General features: G+C 40.9%; 1 protein-coding gene across 1 annotated transcript in view; it reads right to left on the bottom strand.

The window, feature by feature from the left end:
* Nucleotides 1-20,490: 20,490 nt before the first annotated feature.
* tnfrsf21 (tumor necrosis factor receptor superfamily, member 21) overlaps nucleotides 20,491-26,267 on the bottom strand; it is a 72,724-nt gene continuing 66,947 nt past the window's right edge. Inside the window, exons 5-6 of the mRNA XM_067984524.1 lie at nucleotides 23,068-23,275; nucleotides 20,491-21,916 (exon numbers count right to left, since the gene is read on the bottom strand). Of these exons, the coding sequence (XP_067840625.1) occupies nucleotides 21,687-21,916; nucleotides 23,068-23,275 (438 nt within the window). The 3' untranslated portion in view covers nucleotides 20,491-21,686. The remainder of the gene's footprint in view (nucleotides 21,917-23,067; nucleotides 23,276-26,267) is intronic.

Here is a 26,267-nt window from a genome sequence, read left to right as displayed (position 1 = left end):
ACGAGCTGCTGGAGAAATCAATCAGTTCCCTGAAATAGACACCGCGAACGGAGGTGCAGTAGAGGGTCAGTGTGCACAGATGCATCTAGAGGCTGAATGCAAAATCTTAAACATTGATGAAGGCCTGTGAGGGCGGAGTGAAGGGATGGCACTCTCAAACGTCCTCTAATTCCCAATCCTTCATAAATACTCACGTTAAATAAAGAGGCTGTTTTAAGACACGAAAGAAACAAAAGAATATGTTTCAACAGGGCAGTTGAACATAAAGTGCGAATGAAACAAGGGCTGGTGGATAGATGTCCCTCTTCCTGCCGATTTTATTTTAACGTTTCATAATTTTATTGAGCAAATAGCAGATATCAGTAACCGCTTGTATTTACATAGCACCTTTAATGGAGAAAACATCCCAAAGCCACAGAGGAGAAGCAGATGAAAAGCAATAGTGAAAGAGATTGCGGAGAGGACGAACGGGTGGTCAAAATATAGGCTTCGAGGAGAATTCTAAAGCTAAGGAGAGATGGAGTGAGGTGATGGGGTTTAAGTAGGACTGAGACAGCTGAATATCTCTGGTGGAATGGAGATTGGGCGAATGCACAGAAGGCAAGAGTTGGAGGGCCAAAGGGAACAAGCTTCAATATAGACCTGGAGGAGGGAAGGTGAGTTGAGGAAATAGTGAGATCTGTAAACAGGGATAAGGATTTTGAATTCAATGCATTGAAAGACAAGAAATATCTGGAGGCTGGCAATGATAAGGGTTATAGGTGAATGGGACTGAGTATGGGACAGGATGTATCAATAGGGTTTTAGATGAGCTGAGATTTGATAGGGAAATTGTTGCAGTAACAAACAGGAGAGAGAGGTAGAGCAGAAGAGTAAGAAAGGGCAGAAAAGGGGAGTATGAAATGAATTAGGAGAACAAAGGAGATACATAGTGATGAAAAGAGAAGTCAAGAAGGAAATAATGAGAGCGTGAGCAGGAGTCTGTCTGAAGAACCAACTTCCAATGTTATTTATTTTAGGACAGGAAGGGAGCGGGGGAGAGACCCTGTTTGAGGGAAGACAGAAGGGGACCTGGTTGAGGGATCCAGAGATACCCAGTTGTGATACAGAGAGAGAGAGCCACTTGATTGGGCAGATGTTATTAAAGTATGAAGAAAGGAGATGTGGCAATATTGGTGAAAGAGGGAGTACATGCTGTAGAGAGGACTGATGTAGATACAAAAAAGAGGTTGAGACAGATTTTTAAAAGGCATTTTATCTTCTGATGCAGGTTTTCGCATGTTACCGCCACCTTTGCTGGGAAGGCAGAACCATTCATATTTCGGGACCCTCGTAGTTTCGAAACCATTCTTAACAATCTTGCTCAAAATATTTGGAATCATACTGATATTTTGTATCCCTCAGTGACAAGGGGCACCCGTCTGTGACAATGGTTTTTTATAATAACGCTTGAAACTACAAAAACGTAGTTATTTAATCAAAAAGAGTCCTCTCATTGCAGCAGTTTAGTCTTTAATATATTTATTAACCAATTTGTGAGTAGATCAACCTTACTGGATAATTCCACTGAAATTCGTTTCTGGGTCTTAGCAGCCGTCCAATGTTCTTTGTAGTTTTGATTCAAAACTCTGACCAAATCGAAGTCTTCCTCTGGCTTCCGAAGTTGATCCATGATAATGAAACAATTTTAAATCTTCTGAATGCGAATTTGAATAAGTAATAAACTGGAAAGTACCTTGGCAATGAACCTGACAAAAGTTGCTTTCAGTTGAATTTTACTGCATGATTACGCTTCATAAATTTCAGCTCGGAGTTGTCTGCCTGTGAACACCTTTCAGAGCGATACACGAACATTAACTAAACAAGTTATGATCATGGCTATTTATTAAGCTAATGTGATTCTGGTCTCTGCAGCTTTATCTGCTATAATTCGTTCTGTCACCTCAAAACTATGCACAAGATATTTTCCTCAAATAAAATATTGAAAACACATTAGAATGTTGCTTTTGATGGTAATATACCCTTATGGATGGTCCAGGTCCATGGTTCCAATCCACCGAATTCTGACTATTTCTGGGAACTTTATTGAGATTTCATAGTTCACTGCGTGATCAAATTCAAGAACATCTTCAAGGCGCTTCATGTACAATGAATAATAATCATTAAATCAATAAAATGATCATAACATGATCGAGTTCATTGTAGTATTTGAAAGGGAAAAAAGTGAATCAGCTGCCAAGATTCTAGACTTGGGTAAGGCCGACTTCAATGGGATGAGACAGAGACTGTCCAAGGTAAACTGGGTAAATCTGTTAATGGGTAAAACGACTGATGATCAGTGGGAAATGTTTAAAGAAACATTTAACCTGATACAGAATCGGTTTATACCCCTGAGGGGCAAGAACTCTACTTGCCAAAAAAAAACAGGTACTAAAGAGGTAAGGGACAGTATAAAACATAAGGAAAGGGCATACAAAAAGGCAAAAAATGGCACAGATCCTGGCGAATGGGAAAGATACAAAGATCAACAAAGGGTCACAAAACAGATAGTAAGAGCTACAAAAAGAGAGTATGAAAAGAAACTCGCAAGGGATATCAAAACCAATACGAAGAACTTTTATAGTTACATTCGGAAAAAGAGGGTGGTCAGGAGCAGTGTTGTCCCCTTAAAAACTGAAAGTGGGGATATTGTCATTGACAATGGGGAAATGGCGGACATGTTGAATAATTACTTTGCGTCAGTATTTACAGTAGAAAAAGAGGATAGCATGCTGGAAATCCCAAGAAAACTAATATTGAATTGGGGACAGGGACTCGATAAAATTAACATAAGTAAAGCAACAGTAATGAAGAAAATAATAGCACTAAAGAGTGACAAATTCCCAGGACCAGATGGTTTCCATCCCAGGGTTTTAAAGGAAGTAGGTTAGCAGATTGCAGATGCCCTAACTATAATAGATTCAGGAACTGTCCCTCTAGATTGGAAAATAGCACATGTCACTCTGCTTTTTAAGAAAGGAGAGAGAGGGAAACCGGGGAATTATAGACCAGTTAGCCTAACATCTGTTGTGGGGAAAATGCTGGAGTCTATAATTAAGGATAGGGTGACTGAACACCTCGAGAATTTTCAGTTAATCAGGGAGAGCCAGCATGGATTTGTGAAAAGTAGGTCGTGCCTGACAAACCTGATTGAATTTTTTGAAGAGGTGACTAAAGTAGTGGACAGGGGAATGTCAATGGATGTTATTTATATGGACTTCCAGAAGGCATTTGATAAGGTCCCACATAAGAGACTGTTAGCTAAGATAGAAGCCCATGGAATCGAGGGAAAAGTACGGACTTGGTTAGGAAATTGGCTGAGCGAAAGGCGACAGAGAGTAGGGATAATGGGTAAGTATTCACATTGGCAGGATGTGACTAGTGGAGTCCCACAGGGATCTGTCTTGGGGCCTCAATTATTCACAATATTTATTAACGACTTAGATGATGGCATAGAAAGTCTCATATCTAAGTTTGCCGATGACACAGAGATTGGTGGCATTGTAAGCAGTGTAGATGGAAACATAAAATTACAAAGGGATATTGATAGATTAGGTGAATGGGCAAAACTGTGGCAGATGGAATTCAATGTAGACAAATGAGAGGTCATCCACTTTGGATCAAAAAAGGATAGAACAGGGTACTTTCTAAATGGTAAAAAGTTAAAAACAGTGGATGTCCAAAGGGACTTAGGGGTTCAGGTACATAGATCATTGAAGTGTCATGAACAGGTGCAGAAAATAATCAAGAAGGCTAATGGAATGCTGGCCTTTATATCTAGAGGACTGGAGTACAAGGGGGCAGAAGTTATGCTGCAGCTATACAAAACCCTGGTTAGACTGCACCTGGAGTACTGTGAGCAGTTCTGGGCACTGCACCTTTGGAAGGACATATTGGCCTTGGAGGGAGTGCAGCGTAGGTTTACTAGAATGATACCCGGACTTCAAGGATTAAGTTACGAGGAGAGATTACACAAATTGGGGTTGTATTCTCTAGAGTTTAGAAGGTTAAGGGGTGATATGATCAAAGTTTATAAGATATTAAGGGGAACGGATAGGATGGATAAAGAGAAACGATTTCCGCTAGTTGGGGATTTTCGGAGTAGGGGGCACAGTCTAAAAATTAGAGCCAGACCTTTCAGGAGTGAGGTTAGAAAACATTTCTACACACAAAGGCTACTAGCTCAATTGCTAAATTTAAATCTGAGATAGATAGTTTTTTGGCAACCAAAGGTATTAAGGGATATGGGCCAAAGGCAGGTATATGGAGTTAGATCACAGATCAGCCATGATCTTATCAAATGGCGGAGCAGGCACGAGGGGCTGAATGGCCTACTCCTGTTCCTATGTTCCTATATTCCTATAATTCTAACATTTGGGAAAGTACTAGAGTTAATGTACAGATTCTTTCCTTATGAGTGTAAAACCTAATAAAGTTAAGAGAACGGCTTTCTGTTTTCCATATTGATCTCGGAGGCCAGCAGATCACCAGTTCTGTTGTTTTTCAGTCTAAATGGCAGTGGCGAGGAAACAAGCGTCCATTCAGGAGATTTGGGATCGCCGTTTGTTTTAATAAGGGTGAGGGGCAGAGCTATGATAATAAACTTAAATACTGTTTCGGCCATGGCAACAGTGGAGCCTTGCTAATAGCCAGAACATTTTTTCATGGAGCAAGTAATGGCGTCAGTCAATAAGGCTTTAATTTCCTGGAACAGCTATGCTACAATAATGCCATTACTATTGTGCAAGTTTTCATGAGATTCAAGTCCATATATCAGGATTCAATTGGGATTGAATGTATGACAGAGGACGGGAGACCAAAGTAACACCCGATTTAAAAAAGGACAGAGCTAACCCAAGTAGTTTCAGGCCAGTTAGTTGAACAACTGTGGTAGGGAAATTTTGTAATTTTTAATTGAAGAAGAAATGACTAAATATCTAGATAAAGGGAAAATAATAGGAAGCAGCCAACATGGATTTAATAAAGGAAGATCATGCTGACAAACCTGATAGATTTATTTGAGGAGATGGCAAATATGGTGGAAGGGGGACGGGGTGAGGGGGGGGTGGGTGGGGGTGGTGGTTGCAGTGCAGTGGGTGTAGTCTACATGGACTTTCAGAAAGCCTTTGACAAGGTACCACATAGGAGACTACTGGAGAAGATTAAAGGGAATGGAATTTGGGGAAGGATAGCAATTTGGATTATAAACTGGTTAGAAGGGAGGAAACAGGGTGTAGAAGTTAAGGGCAGTTTCGCAGAGTGGTTGCAACTGGGTAGAAGTGTCGCGCAAGGTTCTATTTTGGAACTGCTTCTGTTCACTATGTACATCAATGATTTGGATATAGGGCTAGAGGGACTGGTGTCCATATTTGCAGACAATACTAAAATAGGAGACATAATAAATAATTCTGTGGACCAAAGGAAAAACAAGAGGATATTGATAAGATGGTGACATGGACAAAAAAGTAGCAGATGGAATTCAATATGAATAAGTATGGAGTGGTACAATGGCACAAGAAAATAAAATCTTCCAGTATTGACTTTCATAGCAACTCATGGAGCCACAAGACATCTAAATGCAGAGTTGTTTTGTGGGCAGCAAGTGGAGGTCAAGTTTATGATGAGAGATGGTTTGCATATGCCCCAAATACAATATTTCATAGTTGAAATGGCACAAGATGAAAGAAGGCATGCCAGGGAAATTGCTTAGTACCTAAGCTGCACTGGTCTCACCCGTTATTATGCCACCAATCATACTTCCAAGGATAAGTGCCTTCACAGCCTCCAGGTGAACAGGGAACCAATTGAAGAACTTTGTTGTCTTGCACTGATGCCCAATGGGGAGAATCACCTGGAATGTCAAACAGTGCAACCTTTCTCATACATACCACATACAACATGATGTTGACTTTGTCAGTCATGAAATAATGGGTCCAAGTGTTGTGCTATTCCTTCGGTTGCCCCCAGGTTCCAAAATTGTGCCTCCACCATGGATTTCCCTTCATTTAATTTTTGCATGACGCTTCTTTCTTTCGTGTCCCCTTCAACCTTGGCAAAGAATAGGAACAGGTTCAATTCCCTTTGAATATTTTCAAAAGCTGTAAAAATATTTGTCTCCCTGTGCAGCCACTTCCTTTTAATTTTCACCTAAACTGCAATTTTTCAATTGCTCCTGACCTCCCTCTCATTAGGCTAGCTCCACACAAGATAAAAACTGTACTGGAAGCTGTTCATTATTATGGAAGTGGCTGATTGAGTAAAACTGAGTGCAGGTTGTGATATTTTACTCTCAATTGCCGGTAATTGACCTGACTCCAATTTGGTAAAAAGATGCTTTATTGAACTTCACAAAAGAACCAAAACACGCGATGTTGGGGCAGTGTTTTTTTTTTTTTTTATTCGTTCACGGGATGTGGGCGTCGCTGGCAAGGCCGGCATTTATTGCCCATCCCTAATTGCCCTCGAGAAGGTGGTGGTGAGCCGCCTTCTTGAACCGCTGCAGTCCGTGTGGTGACGGTTCTCCCACAGTGCTGTTAGGAAGGGAGTTCCAGGATTTTGACCCAGCGACAATGAAGGAACGGCGATATATTTCCAAGTCGGGATGGTGTGTGACTTGGAGGGGAACGTGCAGGTGGTGTTGTTCCCATGCGCCTGCTGCCCTTGTCCTTCGAGGTGGTAGAGGTCGCGGGTTTGGGAGGTGCTGTCGAAGAAGCCTTGGCGAGTTGCTGCAGTGAAAGAGATCATATCACCCGTTCCGCACTGGGTAGAGTTGTGTCCATCTAGGAGTCTTGAAGAAAGCGTGCTTTCCACCCTGCCTGGGGTATCTTCGTCTTTTCTTTGCTTCTCGTGTCTTCTGCCCTGCCTGGAGTGACCTCTTGGCACCCTTGTCCTCAATCCTGCTCCGCCTGGGGCGACCTCTTGGCACCCTTGTCCTCAGTCCTACTCCGCCTGGAGTGACCTCTTGGAACCCTTGTCCTCAGTCCTGCTCCGCCTGGGGTGACCTCTTGGCACCCTTGTCCTCAGTCCTACTCCGCCTGGAGTGACCTCTTGGAACCTTTGTCCTCAGTCCTACTCCGCCTGGAGCTACCTCTGTTGATCCGGATCATTTGTTGAATTGTCGAATAGCTATTTGACTGGCTACCAATGCTACCAGTCCCACTCCTGCTAAATCTCTACAACCTGATATCAGTGCGAGGTGCTCTTTTAATGCCACTTTTGGGGGTGGGCCCAGTGCCAGCTATTGACAAGGGTCCCTGCCCTATTGGGGTCTCCCAAAAAGGTGAAGTGTCCAATGGTGCCTCGAGTTCTTTGTCTCGAAGAGAAAAAGGGGTCAGCCTCCCTGTTATCTCCCACCTTTCAGGGGACTGCAAAAGCAGCTTTTCTCCCACCTCTGCCCTCAACCAATCATGACTTTACACAGTAGCTTGAGGCTGTTTTTGCCTCACCTTATCGGGCCTTGCCTTTGTGTCAAGGCTGGGAATCCACGGTTCCCCCCGCCTCCCCTGACGCCTTCAGATTCCAGACCAGGTCCTCCCTTCACTCCTTCAAATTCCAAGCCAGATTTTATGGGCCTGCCTTGTAAGGCTCCATTGCTTTACAACTATCCAGTATCTGATAAAGAGTCCCAGCTCCAACCGAATCAAGAATCTTTCAGCCTATAGCATGAGCAAGCCAGAGGATGGAATGTGGAGTCTGGGTGCCTCTCTTGGAAGTTGCTGTAATCCGAGAGCCCCCTGCCCTGATATCAGTCCTGCTTGATTCATACATCAGCAACAGAGTATTTAATTACGTACAATCATATAAAAGAGAAAGATACATGTTCAGATGCCATTATAGCTATCTCACTTGCCCACTGTACTGTGAGCAAAGGTACAATCTTACAAGATAGGACCATACACTTGTGGCTGCATTCACACTAGAACTTAGCTATTATGGACTGAACATTACCAGGACCTGAAAATCTACAATAGTGTGGTTTACCTCAGTGCTTCACCTTGGTGATAATCTACACATTCAAAGTGCTGCCCCCAGTAGCTGGGGTAAGTGAGGTTTCTGGCTGCTGGATCTAAGTGACAGCCTTTTTGGAATGAAGTAGCCCTCGGCATCATGTGCTGATTCATGTCCACTGCTGTGGTCACTGCCCTGTCTTGCCCGTTTCTGTTATATTTTATGTTAAGGGTAAGCTGGAGGGTGGTGTTGCCCTAAGAGGCAATAACCTGATCTGTGGCTGCTCCAGGAAATCTGTATGGCTGCAGAACTCTGGGCAGATATAAGGGTGGTGAAGCTCTGTATAGAGGCTCTCACCATCCAAACTCCCAGCATGTTAAATTGAGAAAAGAATTCCTCTTGTAGTTGGAGCCGAAGGCCTCTATAGCAGCAGTCTGAGCATTCATAAGAGTTACTCTGGCGAGGCTCGGGACCTCGAGCGCAGGAGACTCAGCTGCAGGACTCCCGGGAGATAGTGGGCATAACTTTCAACTTCAATGGAAAGGAAAATCTGGCAGGGTGTATAACTGCCGGCCAATCCGATACTACCAGTTATATGCCCCTGCTGAAGTTGAAAGTTCTGTCCATTATATGCTCTTTGCAGACTACAGTGATAAGAAGGCATCATACATGACTGCACAGATGTGGATAGTGGACACCTCCGCCCTTACCCTCAAATCTTGCAGGTGTTTGGCACACCATCTAATAACTGCAGAAAAACTGTAGTGTTCTGGTAGCATCCTTCTTTTAAATTCAGATCCCGTGAGGTCAGATTCGAAGAACTCAGCAGCTGAGGAAGCGTGTGAGCTGGCCCATTCCTCCGCTCTTCCACAGCGATCACCACCTGTCCTGTTACATTCATGCTCTGTGTATCTTGGTGCATCCTCCTATAGTTCATTATCTAAATCTCCTGGCGTGGGAATACCTGTGCTGGTGCTCAGATACGGGGCACTATAAACCTTTAGTTTCTTGGGAGGCAGCGGGACTTGGCACTGCCTCCTGTGGAACACCCACAGGAAGTTAAGAGGATCATATATTCGAAAATTGGCTGCGTGATATACCTTCAAGTGTTCATTATGAGAATATGGCCAGGATGCTCCTCTTCAGAGTCATATTCAGTTCACAATTAATCTTTTTAAAATTAAATGTTAGAAATACAGTATAGCCCTTAGTTTGGGTATGTGTGGTGTTGCTTAATACAGTTTTGAGTAACTGAGTACAGTACTGAGAACATTTAGAGAAAGTGATATACCTTTTACCACTTATAACCCAGTTTGGCATACTTTAACTCTGAAACTTTTAGACTGAATAAGATAAACTGCGTCTTTGAACTCAGTTGCTTTCTTGGTTGCACATCATTGGTGTTCTGGGCAATATTAAGGTAAGGCCTTTTATTCCAGTGAGAGAAGAACATACCAGGACATGTTAATGGATGGCAATTAAACGATGATTACAGGCACATTTCTAATAATAAAAATAGAAAATGTAATGGAGTTAGTCAGCATCTGAGAGAGAAAGACAGGTTGATATTTTGGGTGTGGATCTAAAATCATAAGAACTGGTTCTCACTGCTACACAAAATATGTTCTGTCTTTAGCATCAACCCACACCCTAAACTAAAGGGTTTTGTTTGCTATTTTTATAACTTATGTACTATATAATATCTATATACAATAAAAAGTCTTGTTAATAGTGTTTATCCATACTATTATAGTACTTTACTCAAAGAAGTCACACTTCCATAGGGAAACATCATGACTGGCACAAATATATCATTGACTACGTGCAAATCAAGCAAAATTCAGTTCTATTTGCTAGGAAAGCTACCAACAACAACCAGCAATCACCACAAAATAATCAATTCATTTAACTTTTTTCAAAGTTACTATTCATGAAACAGCAAGTACCACAAAACTGGTCAATGAAATCGCTCAATTAATTTTCTTCAAGTCCTTTGAGCAGCGGCCGAGTTAGGACAAATTCTATTGGTGAACTGCTTCAGGTGCAACCCCCAGCCCAACCCCATCAGCACAGGCAACCTGCAGAATCGAGAAGATCAGCCTGATTCCACACAAAAAAAGGTTGTCAAGTTTCGGAAGCAGTGCTGTGTGTGCGCACTGGCCTCATTGAACACTACAAAATTATGTAAATCAATGCAAATTTGATACACTCCAGATTTTCTGTGCCTCTTGATTCACTGAGTGCCAATGTAAAACAGGCACTAGCAGTACTGCAAGCTATTCATTATAAAACTCCACCATTTAAACGGAAGTTGCCATATTATTGAGACTTGCGTCTGACTGCTGTTTTTGACTTGACTAACTGGACTTTGAGCATTAGAACCAGTAGGATGGATTTTTCTGACTTTTACCCCAGGGAATGACTGCAAGTCAGAGCTGTTCCAATGATGTAAGGACATCTGATGTTAATACACACCTTGGGTTGCCAGTGACAGAACTGGTCAGCAGTGGCCTAAACCCTGTTCTTCATTTCTGCCTGTCACTTCTTAAACCACCTGTCCTCTCTGACTGGGCAAACGTTGCTAACGGATTATGAAGGGGAAATCGTGTCTGACAAATTTATTAGAGTTCTTTGAGGAAGTAACGGGCAGGGTGGATAAAGAGGATCCAACAGATGCAGTATATTTGGATTTCCAAAAGGCATTCGATAAGGTGCCACATAAAAGATACTGCACAAGATAAGAGCTCATGGTGTTGGAGGTAATATACTGGCATGGATAGAGGATTGGCTAACTAACAGAAAACAAAGAACATAGGAACATAGGAACAGGAGTAGGCCATTCAGCCCCTCGTGCCTACTCCGCCATTTGATAAGATCATAGCTGATGTGTGATCTAACTCCATATACCCGCCTTTGGCCCATATCCCTTAATACCTTTGATTGCCAAAAAGCTATCTATCTCAGATTTAAATTTAGCAATTGAGCTAGTATCAATTGCCGTCGGGATAAAAGGGTCATTTTCAAAATGCCAATCTGTAACTAGTGGGGTGCCGCAGGGATCAGTGCTGGGGCCTCAACTATTTACAATATATATCAATGACTTGAATGAAGGAACAGAGTGTCTTGTGGCCAAGTTTGCTAATGATACAAAGATAGGTAGAAAAGCAAGTTGCGATGAGGACACAAAGTGTCTGCAAAGGGATATTGACAGGTTAAGCGAATGGGCAAAAATTTGACAGATGGAATATAATGTGGGAAAATGTGAAGTCATCCACTTTGGGAGGAAAAATAAAAAAGCAAAATATTATTTGAATGGAGAAATACTACAAACTGCTGCGGTACAGAGGGATCTGGGTGTCCTCGTACATGAAACACAAAAAGTCAACATACAGGTACAGCAGGTAATCCGGAAGGCAAACGGAATATTGGCCTTTATTTCTAGGGGGATGGAGTATAAAAGCAGGGAAGTCATGCTACAACTATACAGGGTGCTGGTGAGACCATACCTGGAGTACTGCGTACAGTTCTGGTGCCCTTATTTAAGGAAGGACATACTTGCATTGGAGGCAGTTCAGAGAAGGTTCACTAGGTTGATTCAGGGTATGGAAGGGTTGTCTTATGAGGAAAGATTGAACAGGTTGTGTCTATACTCATTGGAGTTGAGAAGAATGAGAGGAGATCTTATTGAAACATACAAGATTCTGAGAGGACTCGATAGGGTAGATGCTGAGAGGATGTTACCCCTCATGGGGGAATCTGAAACTAGGGGGCATAGTCTCAGAATAAGGGGTCGCCCATTTAAGATGGAAATGAGGAGGAATTTCTTCTCCCAGAGGGTCGTGAATCTTTGGAATTCTTTACCCCAAAAAGCTGTGGAGGCTGAGTCATTGAATACATTCAAAGCTGAGTTAGACAAATTTTTGATCAGCAAGGGAGTCAAAGGATATGGGGAAAAGGCAGGAAGTTGAAGTTGAGGTAAAAATCAGATCAGCCATAATCTCATTGAATGGCGGAGCAGGCTCGAGGGGCCGAATGGCCTACTCCTGCTCCTATCTCTTATAGTCTTATTGAGATGCCTTCTAAGCATTTCAAAATTTCTATACCTACACTGTGACACTCACCTTTAATCATCTCAATCTATTCTTCCAGTGTGCTCCTTACACATGACCTGATCTCAACAAACGAGGCAAATGAACTGACCTAGAAAATTTGACTGCAATAGTGGCAGAATATCCAGCCTCTGTCCTGCTCTTGTAGCCACAGTATTTATATGGCTAATCCAGTTAAGTTTCTGGTCAATGGTGACCCCCCAGGATGTTGACGGTGGGGGATTCAGCAATGGTAATGCCGTTGAATGTCAAGGGGAGGTTGTTAGACTCTCTGTTGATGGAGATGGTCATTGCCTGGCACTTTTCAGGCGCGAATGTTACTTGCCACTTATCAGCCCAAGCCTGGATGTTGTCCAGGTCTTGCTGCATGTGGGCACAGACTGCTTCATTATCTGAGGCATTGCGAATGGAACTGAACACTGCAATCATCAGCGAACATCCCCATTTCTGACCTTATGATGGAGGGAAGGTCATTGATGAAGCATCTGAAGATGGTTGGGCCTAGGACACTGCCCTGACAAACTCCTGCAGCAATGTCCTGGGGCTGAGATGATTGGCCTCCTACAACCACTCCCATCTTCCTTTGTGCTAGGTATGACTCCAGCCACTGGAGAGTTTTCCCCCTGATTCCCATTGATTTCAATTTTACTAGGGCTCCTTGGTGCCACACTCGGTCAAATGCTGCCTTGATGTCAAGGGCAGTCAGTTTTACCTCACCTCTGGAATTCAGCTCTTTTGTCCATGTTTGGACCAAGGCTGTAATGAGGTCTGGAGCCGAGTGGTCCTGGCGGAACCCAAACTGAGCATCGGTGAGCAGGTTATTGGTGAGTAAGTGCTGCTTGATAGCACTATCAATGACAACTTCCATTACTTTGCTGATGATTGAGAGTAGACTGATGGGGCGGTAATTGGCCGGATTGGATTTGTCCTGCTTTTTGTGGACTGGACGTACCTGGTCAATTTTCCACATTGTCGGGTAGATGCCAATGTCGTATCTGTACTGGAACAGCTTGGCTAGTGGCGCAGCTTGTTCTGGAGCACAACTCTTCAGCACTACAGCCGGAATGTTGTCGGGGCCCATAGCCTTTGCTGTATCCAGTGCACTCAGCCGTTTCTTGATATCACGTGGAGTAAATCGAATTGGCTAAAGACAGGCTTCTGTGATCATGGGGATATCGGAAGGAGGCAGAGATGGATCATCCACTCGGCACTTCTGGCTGAAGATGGTTGCAAATGCTTCAGCCTTGTCTTTTGCACTCACGTGCTGGACTCTGCCATCTTGGAGGATGGGGCTGTTCACGGAGCCTCCTCATAACTAGAATAGTTATGGAAAAGGACAAGGAACAATCAAGCATAAATTATTTAATTGGTGGAGGGCTAATTTCAGTGAGTTAAAAAGGGATCTTGCCCAGGTGGATTGGAATCAAAAATTGAACAATGGGAGGCCTTCAAGGAGGAGATGGTTTGGGTACAGAGTCGACACATTCCACGAGGGGGAAAGGAAGGGCATCCAAAGCTAGAGCTCCCTAGATGACTAAAATTATGGAGATTAAAATGAAACAGAAAAAGAAGGCTTATGACGAATGTAAGGTTCATAATACAGTAGAGAACCAAGCTAAATACAGAAAGTACAGAGGAGATCTAAAAAAGGAAATAAGAGAGGCAAAGAGAGAGTATGAGAATAGATTAGCGGCTGACATAAAAGGGAACCCCAAAATCTTTTATAAACATATAAATAGTAAAAGGTAGACAAAGGAAGGGTGGGGCTAATTCAGGACAAAAAAGGAGATCTTCTTGTGGAGGCAAAGGACATGGCTGAGGTACTAAATGAATACTTTGTATCGGTCTTCACTAGAGAAGAGGATGCTGCCAATTTAGCAGTAAAGGAGGAGTTCATGGAGAAATTGGATTGGATAAAAATAGATAAAGAGGAGGTACTTAAAAGAATGTCAGTACTCAAAGTAGAAAAGTCACCTGGTCCAGATGGGATGCATCCTAGGTTACTGAGGGAAGTAAGGGTGGAAATTACGGAGGCTCTGGCCAAAATCTTCCAATCCTCCTTAGATATCGGGGCAGCACCAGAGCACTGGAGGATTTCAAATGTTACACCCCAGTTCAAAAAAGGTGAGAGGGATAACCCGGCAATTCTCCTGAATTCCCTCTCAGATTTATTAGTGACTATTTAAACCTCTAGTTTTGGTCTCCCCAGCAAGTGGAAACATTTTCTTTATGTCTACCCTATCAAACCTTATGATTATCTTAAAGACCTCTATCAGGTCACCCTCAGTCTTCTCTTTTCTAAAGAAAAGAGCCCCAGCCTGTTCAGCCTTTCCTGTTAAAGATATCGGGCGCTAAATTGAGCCATGTAGAGCTCGTTGTTTCGGCACTACACGGACTCTCCGACATCCAAGGTGGCATCTTGGATGTGCACGCACGTTTCCTGCGTGACATGTGCCGGATGCCATCTTGGTATAGGAGTTAGCTCAGGCGCAGATAACGAACGCTGGAATCATGTAACGTAGGAAGAAAATGGCATCAATCAGTGTGCAATGCTGATTTAAAGTGACTAACTTGGTTGAATTCTTTGATGAAGTAACGGAGAGGGTTGATGAGGGTTGTGCAGTCAATGTCATGCAAGTGGACTTTCAAAAAGCATTTGATAAAGTACCACATTATAGACTTGTTAACAAAATTAAAGCCCATGGGATTAAAGGGACAGTGGCAGCATGGATGCAAAATTGGCTAAGGGTCAGAGAGTAGTGGTGAATGCTTGTTTTTCCGACTGGAGGGAGGTATACAATGGTGTTCCCCTGGGGTCGGACCACTGCTCTTTTCGACATATATTAATGACCTAGAAGTGTGAAGTGATACATTTTGGTAGGATGAATGAGGAGAGGCAATATAAACTAAATGCTACAATTTTAAAGGGGTTGCAGGAACAGAGAGACTTGAGGGGTGCATGTTCAGAAATCTTTGAAGGTGGCAGGACAATTTGAGGAGGCTGTTAAAAAAGCATATGGGATCCTCGGCTTTATTAATAGAGACATAAAGTACAAAAGCAAGGAAGTTATGCTAAACCTTTATAAAACACTGATTAGGCCTCAAGTAGAATATTATGTTCAATTCTGAGCACCACACTTTAGGAAAGATGTCAAGGCCTTAGAGAGGGTGCAGAAGAGATTTACTAGAATGGTACCAGGGATGAGGGACTTCAGTTATGTGGAGAAGCTGAGATTGTTCTCCTTAGAACAGAGAAGGTTAAGAGGAGCTTTGATAGAGGTGTTCAAGATCATGAACTGTTTTGATAGAGTAAATAAGGAGGAACTATTTCCAGTGGCAGAAGGGTCAGTAACCGAAGGACTCAGATTTAAGGTGATCGGCAAAACAACCAGTGGTGACATGAGGAAACGTTTTTTTACACAGCGAGTTGTATTGATCTGGAATGCACTGTCTGAAAGGGTGGTGGAAGCAGGTTCAATAGTAACTTTCAAAAGGGAATTGGATAAATACTTGAAGGGAAAATAAATTACAGGACTATCGGGAAAGAGCAGGGGACTGGGACTAATTGGATAGCTCTTGCAAAGACCTGGCACTGGTATGGTGGGCCGAATGGCCTCCCTCTGTGCTGTATCATATTATGACACTTAACCCAGGGGTCTTGAGGATAATTGTAATACCTCTCGTAAGAAAGAACTTGTATTTATATAGAACTGTTCATGGCCTCAGGATGTTCCAAAGTGTTCCACAGCCATACTTTTGAAGTGTAGTTAGCGTTGCAGACAAACACGACAGCCAATGTGCATACAGCAAGGTCCCACAAGCCACAAATGATATGAATGAGCAATTAATCTGTTTGTTTGGTGTTGGTTGATGGATAAATATTGGAATTTACACTGGGAGAAGTCCTTTGCTCTTCTTCAAATAATACCATGGAATTTTACATTCACCTGAAAAAGCAGACCAGGCATAGATCAAATCTTAGAATGGCCTCAATCCACAACTTTCTGACTTAAGGGCAAGAGTACTACGAACTAAGCCAAGCCACCCCTACCAGCAATTTGGCTGAGATCAACCAACTCAGCACTGACAAGCAATTGTACCTGGGCCCCTCTAATCTATATGACTCAGTGACACAAGTTATATCAACTGAACCATCGGGGGAAGCAATCTATTTTCAAGTAATTGCCATTCTCTCCAAGATAATATATTAAGATGTTCCTGTTACTGCAGTTTATGGTCATTATCCCTAACACTACAGAATTAGTATTTTATATAGGTGATTATACTCGTTAATGATTCTTAAGCAAGTACATACATAAATTTTGAGTTAAGTTAATATAGGAAAGGGCCTCCATCTGCTTTGAACAGTAGTTCTATATTAATACCTCCATTTCTTTTTTTTACAAATGTTAGGTAGGATCCAGTGCATATGGATTGTAGGAGCATTTTTACAGAAATGGCACCTCACTATTAGTTTCAACCGTGCTTCTGAATTTTTATGAGAAGCATGTAGAAAGTTTTGAGATTACACAGGAACATTTGTTCTCACAATTCTAAGAAGCAGTGTTCTTCATTGAAATAAAATACATGAAACACTCTTTATTTAAATGAGTATAAGCTCTTCATTGTAAAAGGTCTGGATCATTTTGCTGGAGTGTGAATTGTCGCTGGTGGTATCTGATACTGCAACTGTTATATACACAATTTGTTAATTTTTTAATAAAATTGTAATGACAAAAAAGGAACACATAACATATCTCTGTAGGATACTTCTGGCCTGTACTTGTCAGTTGGGTGGTTTCAATGTGTGTCTCATGCACCTGGTAATTTCCTACTAAAAAGGCTCTATACTCATAACTTCAACCAAATATCACCATATACAACAATAACCTGAAATTATATAGTGCACATCACAAGCAGAAAGACATCTCAAGTGCTTTGCACTGTGGAAAAGGATATAGTGGACATCAAACTTAGAGGAAGGGGGAAAATAGAGAAATTAGGCTGGGGAACCAAAGGCATGGTCAAAGAGGAGGGTTTGGAGATTTCTAAAAACATGCAGGTGGCAAGGAGAAAAGAACTGGGTAAAGAGTTCCAGAGGACAGGAGCATAGTAGTTGAATGAACGAGCATTGTTAGTGAACAAATGTGCAGGTGCAACTGACCAACCTGTAACTGTTCAAGAGAAAGTAAAATAATCAGCTTTACTTGTGCTTCGCTCCACTGGGGAATCACAGTACCAGCAATGAAAGGGAGATTTCTCCCTACTTCATATTCCATGGAGCTTTGTCCCTATACCATTGATGGAAATAGTCAATACCCTATACTTGAGAGAGCCGAGAAACCTTCCAGCTAAAGTTGTTCCTTACCGAGTCTTTTTATGAGAGATCAAGACAATGGGAGAGAAGTGGATCTTTGGGGATTGACAGACATTGAGTATCTGAGAAGGAGGAGGGGCACAGGAACAGAGAACCCTGAACACATGAAAGAGGTATTGGGAGAATCTTAATGGCATCAGATGGGGTGGGAGGCAGGGGGAGTCTAATAACGGGTCTTGTTAAGTAGATACGCATCCTAAAGATGTGGAAAATTTGCTATTTGTGACACCTAACAAAAATAAAATATTCTTAATAAAGGTAGTATGTTGTGACAAAGATTACAAGATAATTATAATCTTGTCACAGACCTTTCCATTATATGCTTTTAGTACTCTGATCTTTCTGACTTGCATTTTTACATGTAGCATTAAAGAAAATAACTTATTAAAATAAAACACATTTTATCATTAAATACTAAATTGTTTAAAAATATAAATCTACTGGGTCATTTAAATATGTTCAGGACATGATGCACTTAAAATATTTCTACCATGGAGAAATGGCTACTAGCTATGTAGATAATTCCAAATTCTATGTGCAGGGCTTCAGCTGCTGGCATCTAATACATATGTTTTTTCAATACTGCATTATGCATTCAAAGTTGCACTTGTAGTGCTTCTTTTCAACCTGTTAGTGGTGCCCTGCGTACAGCATGGATGGTATTAAAAGAACCGCAGCTCTGCAGAAGCATCTGCAATATCTAAATTTTCTGGAACCATCTTCACAGATATGCTTTTTGACAAGCTGTTGGATTGTTTTACAAATCTTTCTGAAAGAGTTAAAGGAGTTCCCCTCCACTCCCAGATGTTGTGAAATGTTTTTTTTTGTCACAGTCACATCTTTCTCTATGTGCTATCTTCAGGTATTTTGTGTTTGTGCATATGACAACAGCTGATGACAGCTTTAACTTCTAAAATTTCCTACGGGTGGGGAGGGGGTCTCTTTTCAGAGAGCAAAAAGCTATAAGGAATTATGATTAATTGCAATCATCCTTTGTTTATTTCAATTTACCCATTTGATTTTTGTGAATCATTTTGTTTAAATATTGATATCACCAAGGGGATTTGACTTAACAGTTACTGGATTTGCCAGTGTGATGAACAATAATGGAAAACCTGAAGAATCCCATATTAAAATCTGGATCAAAAGCAAAATACTGCAGCTACTGGAAATCTGAAATAAAAACAGAAAATGCAGGAAATACTCAGCATGTCAGGCAGTAGCTGTGGAGAAAGAAACAGTTAATGTTTCAGATCGATGACCTTTCATCAGAACTGGAAGAAGTTGAAGATTTAACGTTTTTTAAGCAAGTACAGAGCCAGGGAAGGGGGAGTGGGTGGGGAGGAAGCAACAAAAAGGAAGGTCTCTGATAGGGTGGAGGGCAGGAGTGATGAAATGACAAAAGGAGTGGTAATGGGACAAGAAACAAAAGATGAGTCTAGAGGAGCTGTAAATGGCAACATCAGAACCATTATCAGCATTTGCTGTCTGAAAAAATGGGAGAAGTGGTTATGGTCTGAAGTTATTGAAATCAATGTTGAGTGCAGAAGGTTGTAAAGTGCCTAATCGAAAGATGAGGAGCTGTTCCTTGAGCTTCATTGGAACAGTGTAGTAGGCAGAGGACAGAGAGGACATCTTCACACTGACACCATCCAACGTGTTGTGTGGCACTACCACCGTGCTAAATGGGATAGATTCAGAACAGATCTAGCAGCTCAAAACTGGGCATCCATGAGGCACTGTGGGCCATCAGCAGCAGCAGAATCGTATTCCAGCACAATCCTATATTCCTCACTCTACCATTACCAATAAGTCAGGGGATCAACCGTGGTTCAATGAGCGTAGAAGAGCATACCAGGAGCAGGACCAAGCGTACCGAAAAATGAGGTGCCAAACTGGTGAAGCTACAACTCCGGACTACATGCATGCTAAACAGCGGAAGCAACATGCTACAGATAGAGCTATGTGATTCCACAGCCAACGGATCAGATCAAAGCTCTGCAGTCCGACCACATCCAGTCGTGAATGGTGGTGGACAATTAAACAACTAACGGGAGGAGGAGGCTCTGTAAACATCCCCATCCTTAACGATGGCAGAGTCCAGCACGTGAGTGCAAAAGACAAGGCTGAAGCGTTTGCAATCATCTTCAGCCAGAAGTGCCGAGTGGATGATCCATCTCTGCCTCCTCCCGATATCCCCACCATCACAGAAGCCAGTCTTCAGCCAATTCAATTCACTCTACGTGATATCAAGAAACAGCTGAGTGCACTGGATACCCAGGGATGGAAGAGTCTGGGACGTTGGCTGAAAGGTATGATTCTGAGTAGGGCTATGTCAGGCTGTTGCTTGACCATGTACCTACCCTACCCTTGTTCCTACATCCTTTTACTACCACTCCTTCAACCACCTGTCTAACCTATTCTTTAATTTTACATGGCCTGTGTTTCAATCACTAACTCTGGTTGTACATTCCAAAGCCTCTCACTGTATAAAAGGTGTTACTCCTGCTGTTTGTGCTAAATTTCTTACATTTAATCTTCTATCTATGTGCCCTCACTCTAGCCCCTCAACCACTGGATACAATCTGGGTCTATCTACTCTGTCCTCTCTCTTCAATGCTAAACACTTCCATCAAATCACCCCCTAATCTCCTCTGTTCTAACAAAAAGTCTCAAATTTTCTAGTAAAGTTTTAGTCCCAGTCCTTCCGCACACAACTATTGCAAGGCAGGCACTCCACCTCTAGGTTAAGAGTCAACTTCTACCCAACCTATCACACATTAAGCACATCTGCTACTCACCCACTGGTAAGTATAGAAGAAAATGAGATCAATCCAACAGCCATAAGTGCCTATGTCTGGAGGAGTGGCACAAGAAAAACAGCAAGTCTAAATTTTCTTTCATATAAAAACAAATCCTTTTGTACACATACTGAATGTTCTGTTACTATCTGACAACTTGGACTCAAACCAGAGCTTTGACCTTCAGTGTTAGGACAAAACACACACACACACTTCATTGTGGGAAAAAAAAGCAGTTTGAACTTTTATTAGGATGTACCATGTTAATAGTTTACATCGGTGATATAGAGTGGAGTTAAATGCAGCATGATTTTACCAGATAATAGTAATAAACTCAATTATTTGTACCCTGAATAAATTAGTATCATCCTGGACAGTAACAGTCTTGTTCCAAGTAGTTTTTTAAAAAATAAACAAGCATATCCTTCTCCACCTTTGCCGAGCAGATTGCTAAAAATCATTTTGTTCTCTGCAGCAAGTAGTCGTATGCGACAATTAGTACTGCTGAAGTTGTCTAAAGATCTGCAGTCTAGCACCAGTTCTGCTCGATATATAACCAGCTATATCATCCCAACTGGTGAAGCAACTTCTGTCAACATTTTCTCTCTTGGAAACATAACCACAAAATAGTTTCTCCCATGAACAGCACTCCACCAGCTATGACAATTTAATACAATATCCTGGAATCATTTTATAGTATCCTATATAGCAGTTCTAGTCAGTATTCCATTTCATCCCCATTTTAGACAGCTGTTGAAAATACATGTAAAAGTTAACAAGTACAACAGCCTGGTTCAAGTACTATGTTGATTATTAAAACTCTGTGCTCAGGTATCATTGTGAACCAGAGCTACTTCTGCAGCCATTTCAACAGCAAAAACAAAAGTCTGTAATAGATCAGGAGCAAACAGTGTGGAAAAACAAAATGAAAAATTATTTTTGCATTAAAAAGCAGAAAGTGAACATTTAGCAACCAGACTTCAGCACAATTTAAGAAAAAAATCAAATCAAAGCAGGATCCATAGAAGACATCACTATTCCAAACTTACTTCAGGAATTGTTTAAAAGTTAGTGCATGAGTACATAGAATACCCCATATCAGTTAAATACAGTAAATGGAATACAAAAAGTGCACACAATTTGCTTAGGAATGAAGTTTCAGTTAACAAAAAAGAACACAATGAAAGGAGGACCAAATTACTGGCTTCTACATGCCAGGTGGATGCCATGCTTCTATCAGTGGAAGCAAACTTCCAATTCCAGAGTACAAAGTGAATGACCCAATATCACCACTTTGATGGGCTAAATTCCCAACATAGCCTGAGCAAGTTCAAGCTTTGTTTAATGTTACTGGCACTGGCCAGCCATTACTGCCATCAATAAGTATGACTGATCACATACAATGCTGTGAGATTAAAGAAGGTCAGGTAAGTGGCTATAAACAGAGTCCAGAAGTTTCTGGCTGGCGTCCTGACTCTTCCCTCCAGCAATCTCGAAGAGCTTGTCCAGTTTGTCCTCTGCGTGGGGAATCTCTTCAATCACTCTGAGCTCCTCTTGGTTAAGAATATGAAGCATGTCGTCAAACACAGGCTGCAGGTCACAAGGATCCAAACGTACCTGTCGTAAAATGGTGTCTTTCTTCTCTGCAGTTCAGAAGGGAAGAGAGAATATTTAGGCCCGTTTGAATATTTTTGAACAGTTCCACCCACAAAGGTCATGAGCGAAAAAATTAAAATTAGGGTTTTTATTTTCTTCTTCCATTTTTGTCCCCTCCCAAAAGGTGTTAATTCATGCTGGAGTACGAATTCACACATGTCCTCCATTACCTTGCTGAAGAGGCCATTCAACAAAGAATGAGAATAGGCAAGGTATGTATGTTTAGTAGGTTGTTCAACTCTGGAGGCATCAATTAAACCAAATCCCATCCCAATCAAACATCCACGACCACTGGATAGCCTCCTGCTGATTTTTCCTCCACCCTTGCCCAGGATCACAGCAGTCGATTGTAGTTCTCCTCCTGCTACCCTGGCTGAAATTGGTTCATGCATCAGAGACCAGCCATTGAACTATGTGGCTGTTCCAAACTGGCCAGTTTTGATACTAACTGAACCATCAGGTGAGGCTTTTATGTTTTTTTAAAATTAGTTTCACTTTGCATTCATACTGTTGCACCTTCAGTCTTAGCCTGCTGAATGACCAAAATGTAGATTTTTTAAAGAAAACTTGATTGCTGCATGTATAAATTATTTTACTGCACTAAAAAAATTCAAGTGGCAAATTTCCACAGAGGAAGCACCATAACAAACTATGGTACCATAATCACTCCCATGCCTCCTCAAACTGGTAACATCCCTCCTCCACAAATATTTAAAGCCATACAAGTAGGGGCATCTTTAACATCATTACCCCCATAATATTCAATGCCTGTGGAAGAGAAACTGATCAGTGCTGGTAGAACCACTGCACCAGTGTGATGGAGAAATGGAATGAATTAGGGGTGGTGGCAGCTGCTTTTTAAAGTCACCACCATTTATGGTAGCCCACTTGCAGTTTTAATGGTGAATTTATATAAAACAGTCATTCCTAGAACTGTCTTTGTAAATAAAATAATTTCAATATCAAATGATATGGACATAGCTCCAAGTAAAATGGGAAAACATTACACAGTAAGTGATACTATTTTAACTCTCCAATTTAAATGGTTTCAGTACCCTTAGAAAACTAAAATATAAACCATACAGCTTAAGTAATGGACTAAATTTTAGAAGCAATTATAAATAAAGTTCAGTTTTACCTTTGGAAATGAAGGATCCAGTTCTGCTGAGAACTGAAGATGAAGTACTTGAAGTTGAGTCACAGCGAAGGAGGGGCTCTGATTCATCCACAAAAAACACTTTTGTTTTGTCAGCTGAAGATGGCTCAACAGTTGTGGAGGGAACAGCAGGATTTGGAGTAATGCCATTTTTGCTGCTAAGAACAGGAACAAGCTTCTCAACATCCAGCTGAAAAAAAATTTTAGATTCTTTAAAATCCAAAATTACATTTTGTTTACTGAATAAAGCAGTTCAAACCAAAATGATTCCGAACATGTGCACATAGCAAACCTACGAATTTCAATAGTCAGAGCTCTAATCAGCCTAGAAATTTAGAGCAGTTTATAAACCTGCCTTACACTACCCAAGATTTACCACGTGATTGTGAAATGGGGATTTTGTCCAAAAATGGTAAAATTTCTGCTTTTTATCAAAGTTTATATTTTGTAAGGGATTTCTCCTTCCCTTTATGACTTGGCCTCATGCTCTGCCAATTCCAATTAATAACCAAGCAGAAGGAGGTGCACAAGAGCAGAGTGAGGCAGCTAGCCTCTGAACACCTCCCCATGATGCAGTGAAGATTAGAAAACCCGTTTCGAATCACAGGAGCAAAACCTGCTAATCCGGAGTAGCAATAATTAGGGCCCTTTCATCATTCCATCACTGAGCACGACAGACAGGATCCACTCCAATTTCTTCTTTCTGAAATGGAGGTGGTCAGACATTCCACAAAGACTTGGCATTCCTGATTATGTCAAGCATAATACCCAGGGAAATCTTTCTGGCAAGTATTTGAAAATAAGCTATTACTGATTATAAACATTCCTTCATGGGTTAAAAAGATCTGTAGGTTCAATAAGTACATACACAATATCACAATTCATGCACTGTGACAGCGAAACAAACCCCATTGTAATAATCTATCACTATACTAGCCCTGTACAATAAAAAGACAAAAAAAAACAAACTACTTCCATGCCCCTACATTCCCTTCACTTTGACTCAATTTTAACTTAATTTTTGAACTATTTTTAAATAGTATACCCTATTCTAACTTTTCTATGTTTTTGCAACTTTAAATACCATGCTTTCCCTCAAGAATCACACTGTCTACTATGAAGGTGGGACTCACAATGTCCAAAATTCACCTCTAATCAGTTAAAAACCGACAAAGATTTTCAGCCAATTAAATCAAAGGATTTGAAAAGCTGAGCTGGTTGCTTCAATATGACCAGACCAAAGTTTTGATATTTCCTTCAGCATGACTGTAGCCCTCCAGTTGCTCTCAGAGATGGCACATATGCCTTAAGGGGAAAAAATTCTTGTATATAGTTTTAAACTCTTGGGACACCAGTTTCAAACATGGTCCAGATACTGAAAATCCATGATCAAGCCCATCTAGATGAATCATTGTTTTTTTTGCATATAATGCTTCTATTTAAGACTATAAATGAGGAATTTTTAAAAATCAGAGTTGTTTGAATAGAGGATGATACACCTCTGACACTAGGGATTAGCATTTAATGACAAATAAGTCAAGTATTCATTACCTGCCAGAGCAGTGGGCTCCTTCCAGTGCCTCTATAAAGTAGCATTTATCCAGTACAAAGTTGAAATGATTCAACATTACTTAACTTAGTTTGAGTGCGCTTTCAACTTGGGTGTTAGTGACTTAATTTGCAAATTAAGTCACTATGAGAACTTAATTTAAGTATAGTCAGCCAAACCCTAATATTGTGTTCTTGCACTGTCCAATATCCAATTCATTTCTTTTAAGTTTAGGCTTCTAAACTACTGAATTTAGTTAAGTATTCAGTATCAATTCGTTGCTACGTCACTGTTGCTCACAAATGTAGGTCTCACAGCTTTTTCCAGGGCATCACAAGGTTTCTTTTGATAATTTGATGCCAAGATTTTCCTGATATTGATTACAACTGGCACTTTAGAGTACTCAGTACAGCCATCAATACCTAACAGAGCCAGCACAAGACCTAATGCACAAAAGATGTTTATTAGAGGTGCTGTTGGAAATTACAGTTCATTCTCATGCCAATATATTACTTTTGGAACCAGGCCAATGCAACAAGGTAGCATGACAGCTGGGGCAGAAAAGAATTAAACATTTTTAATAGGAAAGGCATTGGTATTAAAGATTCAATTCAGTGCTTTCCCCTTAAAAATTCACCCAAAGTATTTTTTTTAAATCACTAACAGCGATAAAAGAAAGTGAACCCTTGTGTATACAAAGATTTAATACTTTTTTTTCTATCACCAAACTGATCTGCAGCAGCATGGCCTATTTTCAGTAGTTAACCTTCCTTCCCTACAATATTTATAACATGAAATACTGGTGGCAAATAAAACATTTCAGCAAAAATTATTTCAATGCTGCTTCAAAACATTCTAAAAGAACATGTCACCATCATTTCATGCTACAATTAAAGGGGCAAGTTTAAAAACAACATTGCTGGCAATAAGCCACCCACAAAGATTTAAATTATCAGAAAGTGTTAAAAAAAAAGTATGTTTATTTTTTAAAAAAAAATAGTACAGGGAATATTTGGAATTGGGAGGTTTTTTTAAAACTACAAAAAGTAGTATCCCAACTTTTAAAAAAAATTATCCCAGAGATGCAAAAAAAATGCAAGGCATAAAAGCTAAACTAAAAGTTAATGTAGCCAGTATTTTCTAACACATTTGGAAGTGCAAAACAGTTAAATGACCTCCAACTTAATTTGCTGACATTCTTAGGAATAAGTACTAAATTTATATCATGTGTGGGGAGAAAATTAGAGGACCATAGGCAAGTCAAAAAAGAATAATTAATTAGTGTATTATATCTAAGACTATGCTATAAATTCTTATATATGCTGAGAGCAGATTCTGTAATCCAGGTTTACCATTAAATTTGAGAGTATGGATTTTCAGCTTCACTCAGTTGGTATTGTTCCAGTCCCATCTGACATGGTTGACTCAATGCCCTCAGGGGAACTGGGGATGGACAATAAATGTTGTGTTGCCAGCATTGCCCACATTCCAAAAAATTTAAAAAAATATTGCCATCACTTGCATAGAGGTTCCAAACAGTCTCAATACTAATAATTCCTATGGGACAGACACCATATACCAGAAGATGTTAAGTGAGGCTAGGGACAAAATCTACAAAGTGCTGATGGTCATA

The sequence above is a fragment of the Heptranchias perlo genome, chromosome 5 (assembly GCF_035084215.1).
Source record: "Heptranchias perlo isolate sHepPer1 chromosome 5, sHepPer1.hap1, whole genome shotgun sequence".
In the NCBI taxonomy this organism is placed as follows: domain Eukaryota; kingdom Metazoa; phylum Chordata; class Chondrichthyes; order Hexanchiformes; family Hexanchidae; genus Heptranchias; species Heptranchias perlo.
Note: the sequence above shows the minus strand (reverse complement) of the source record. Positions and strands in the feature narration are given on the sequence as shown.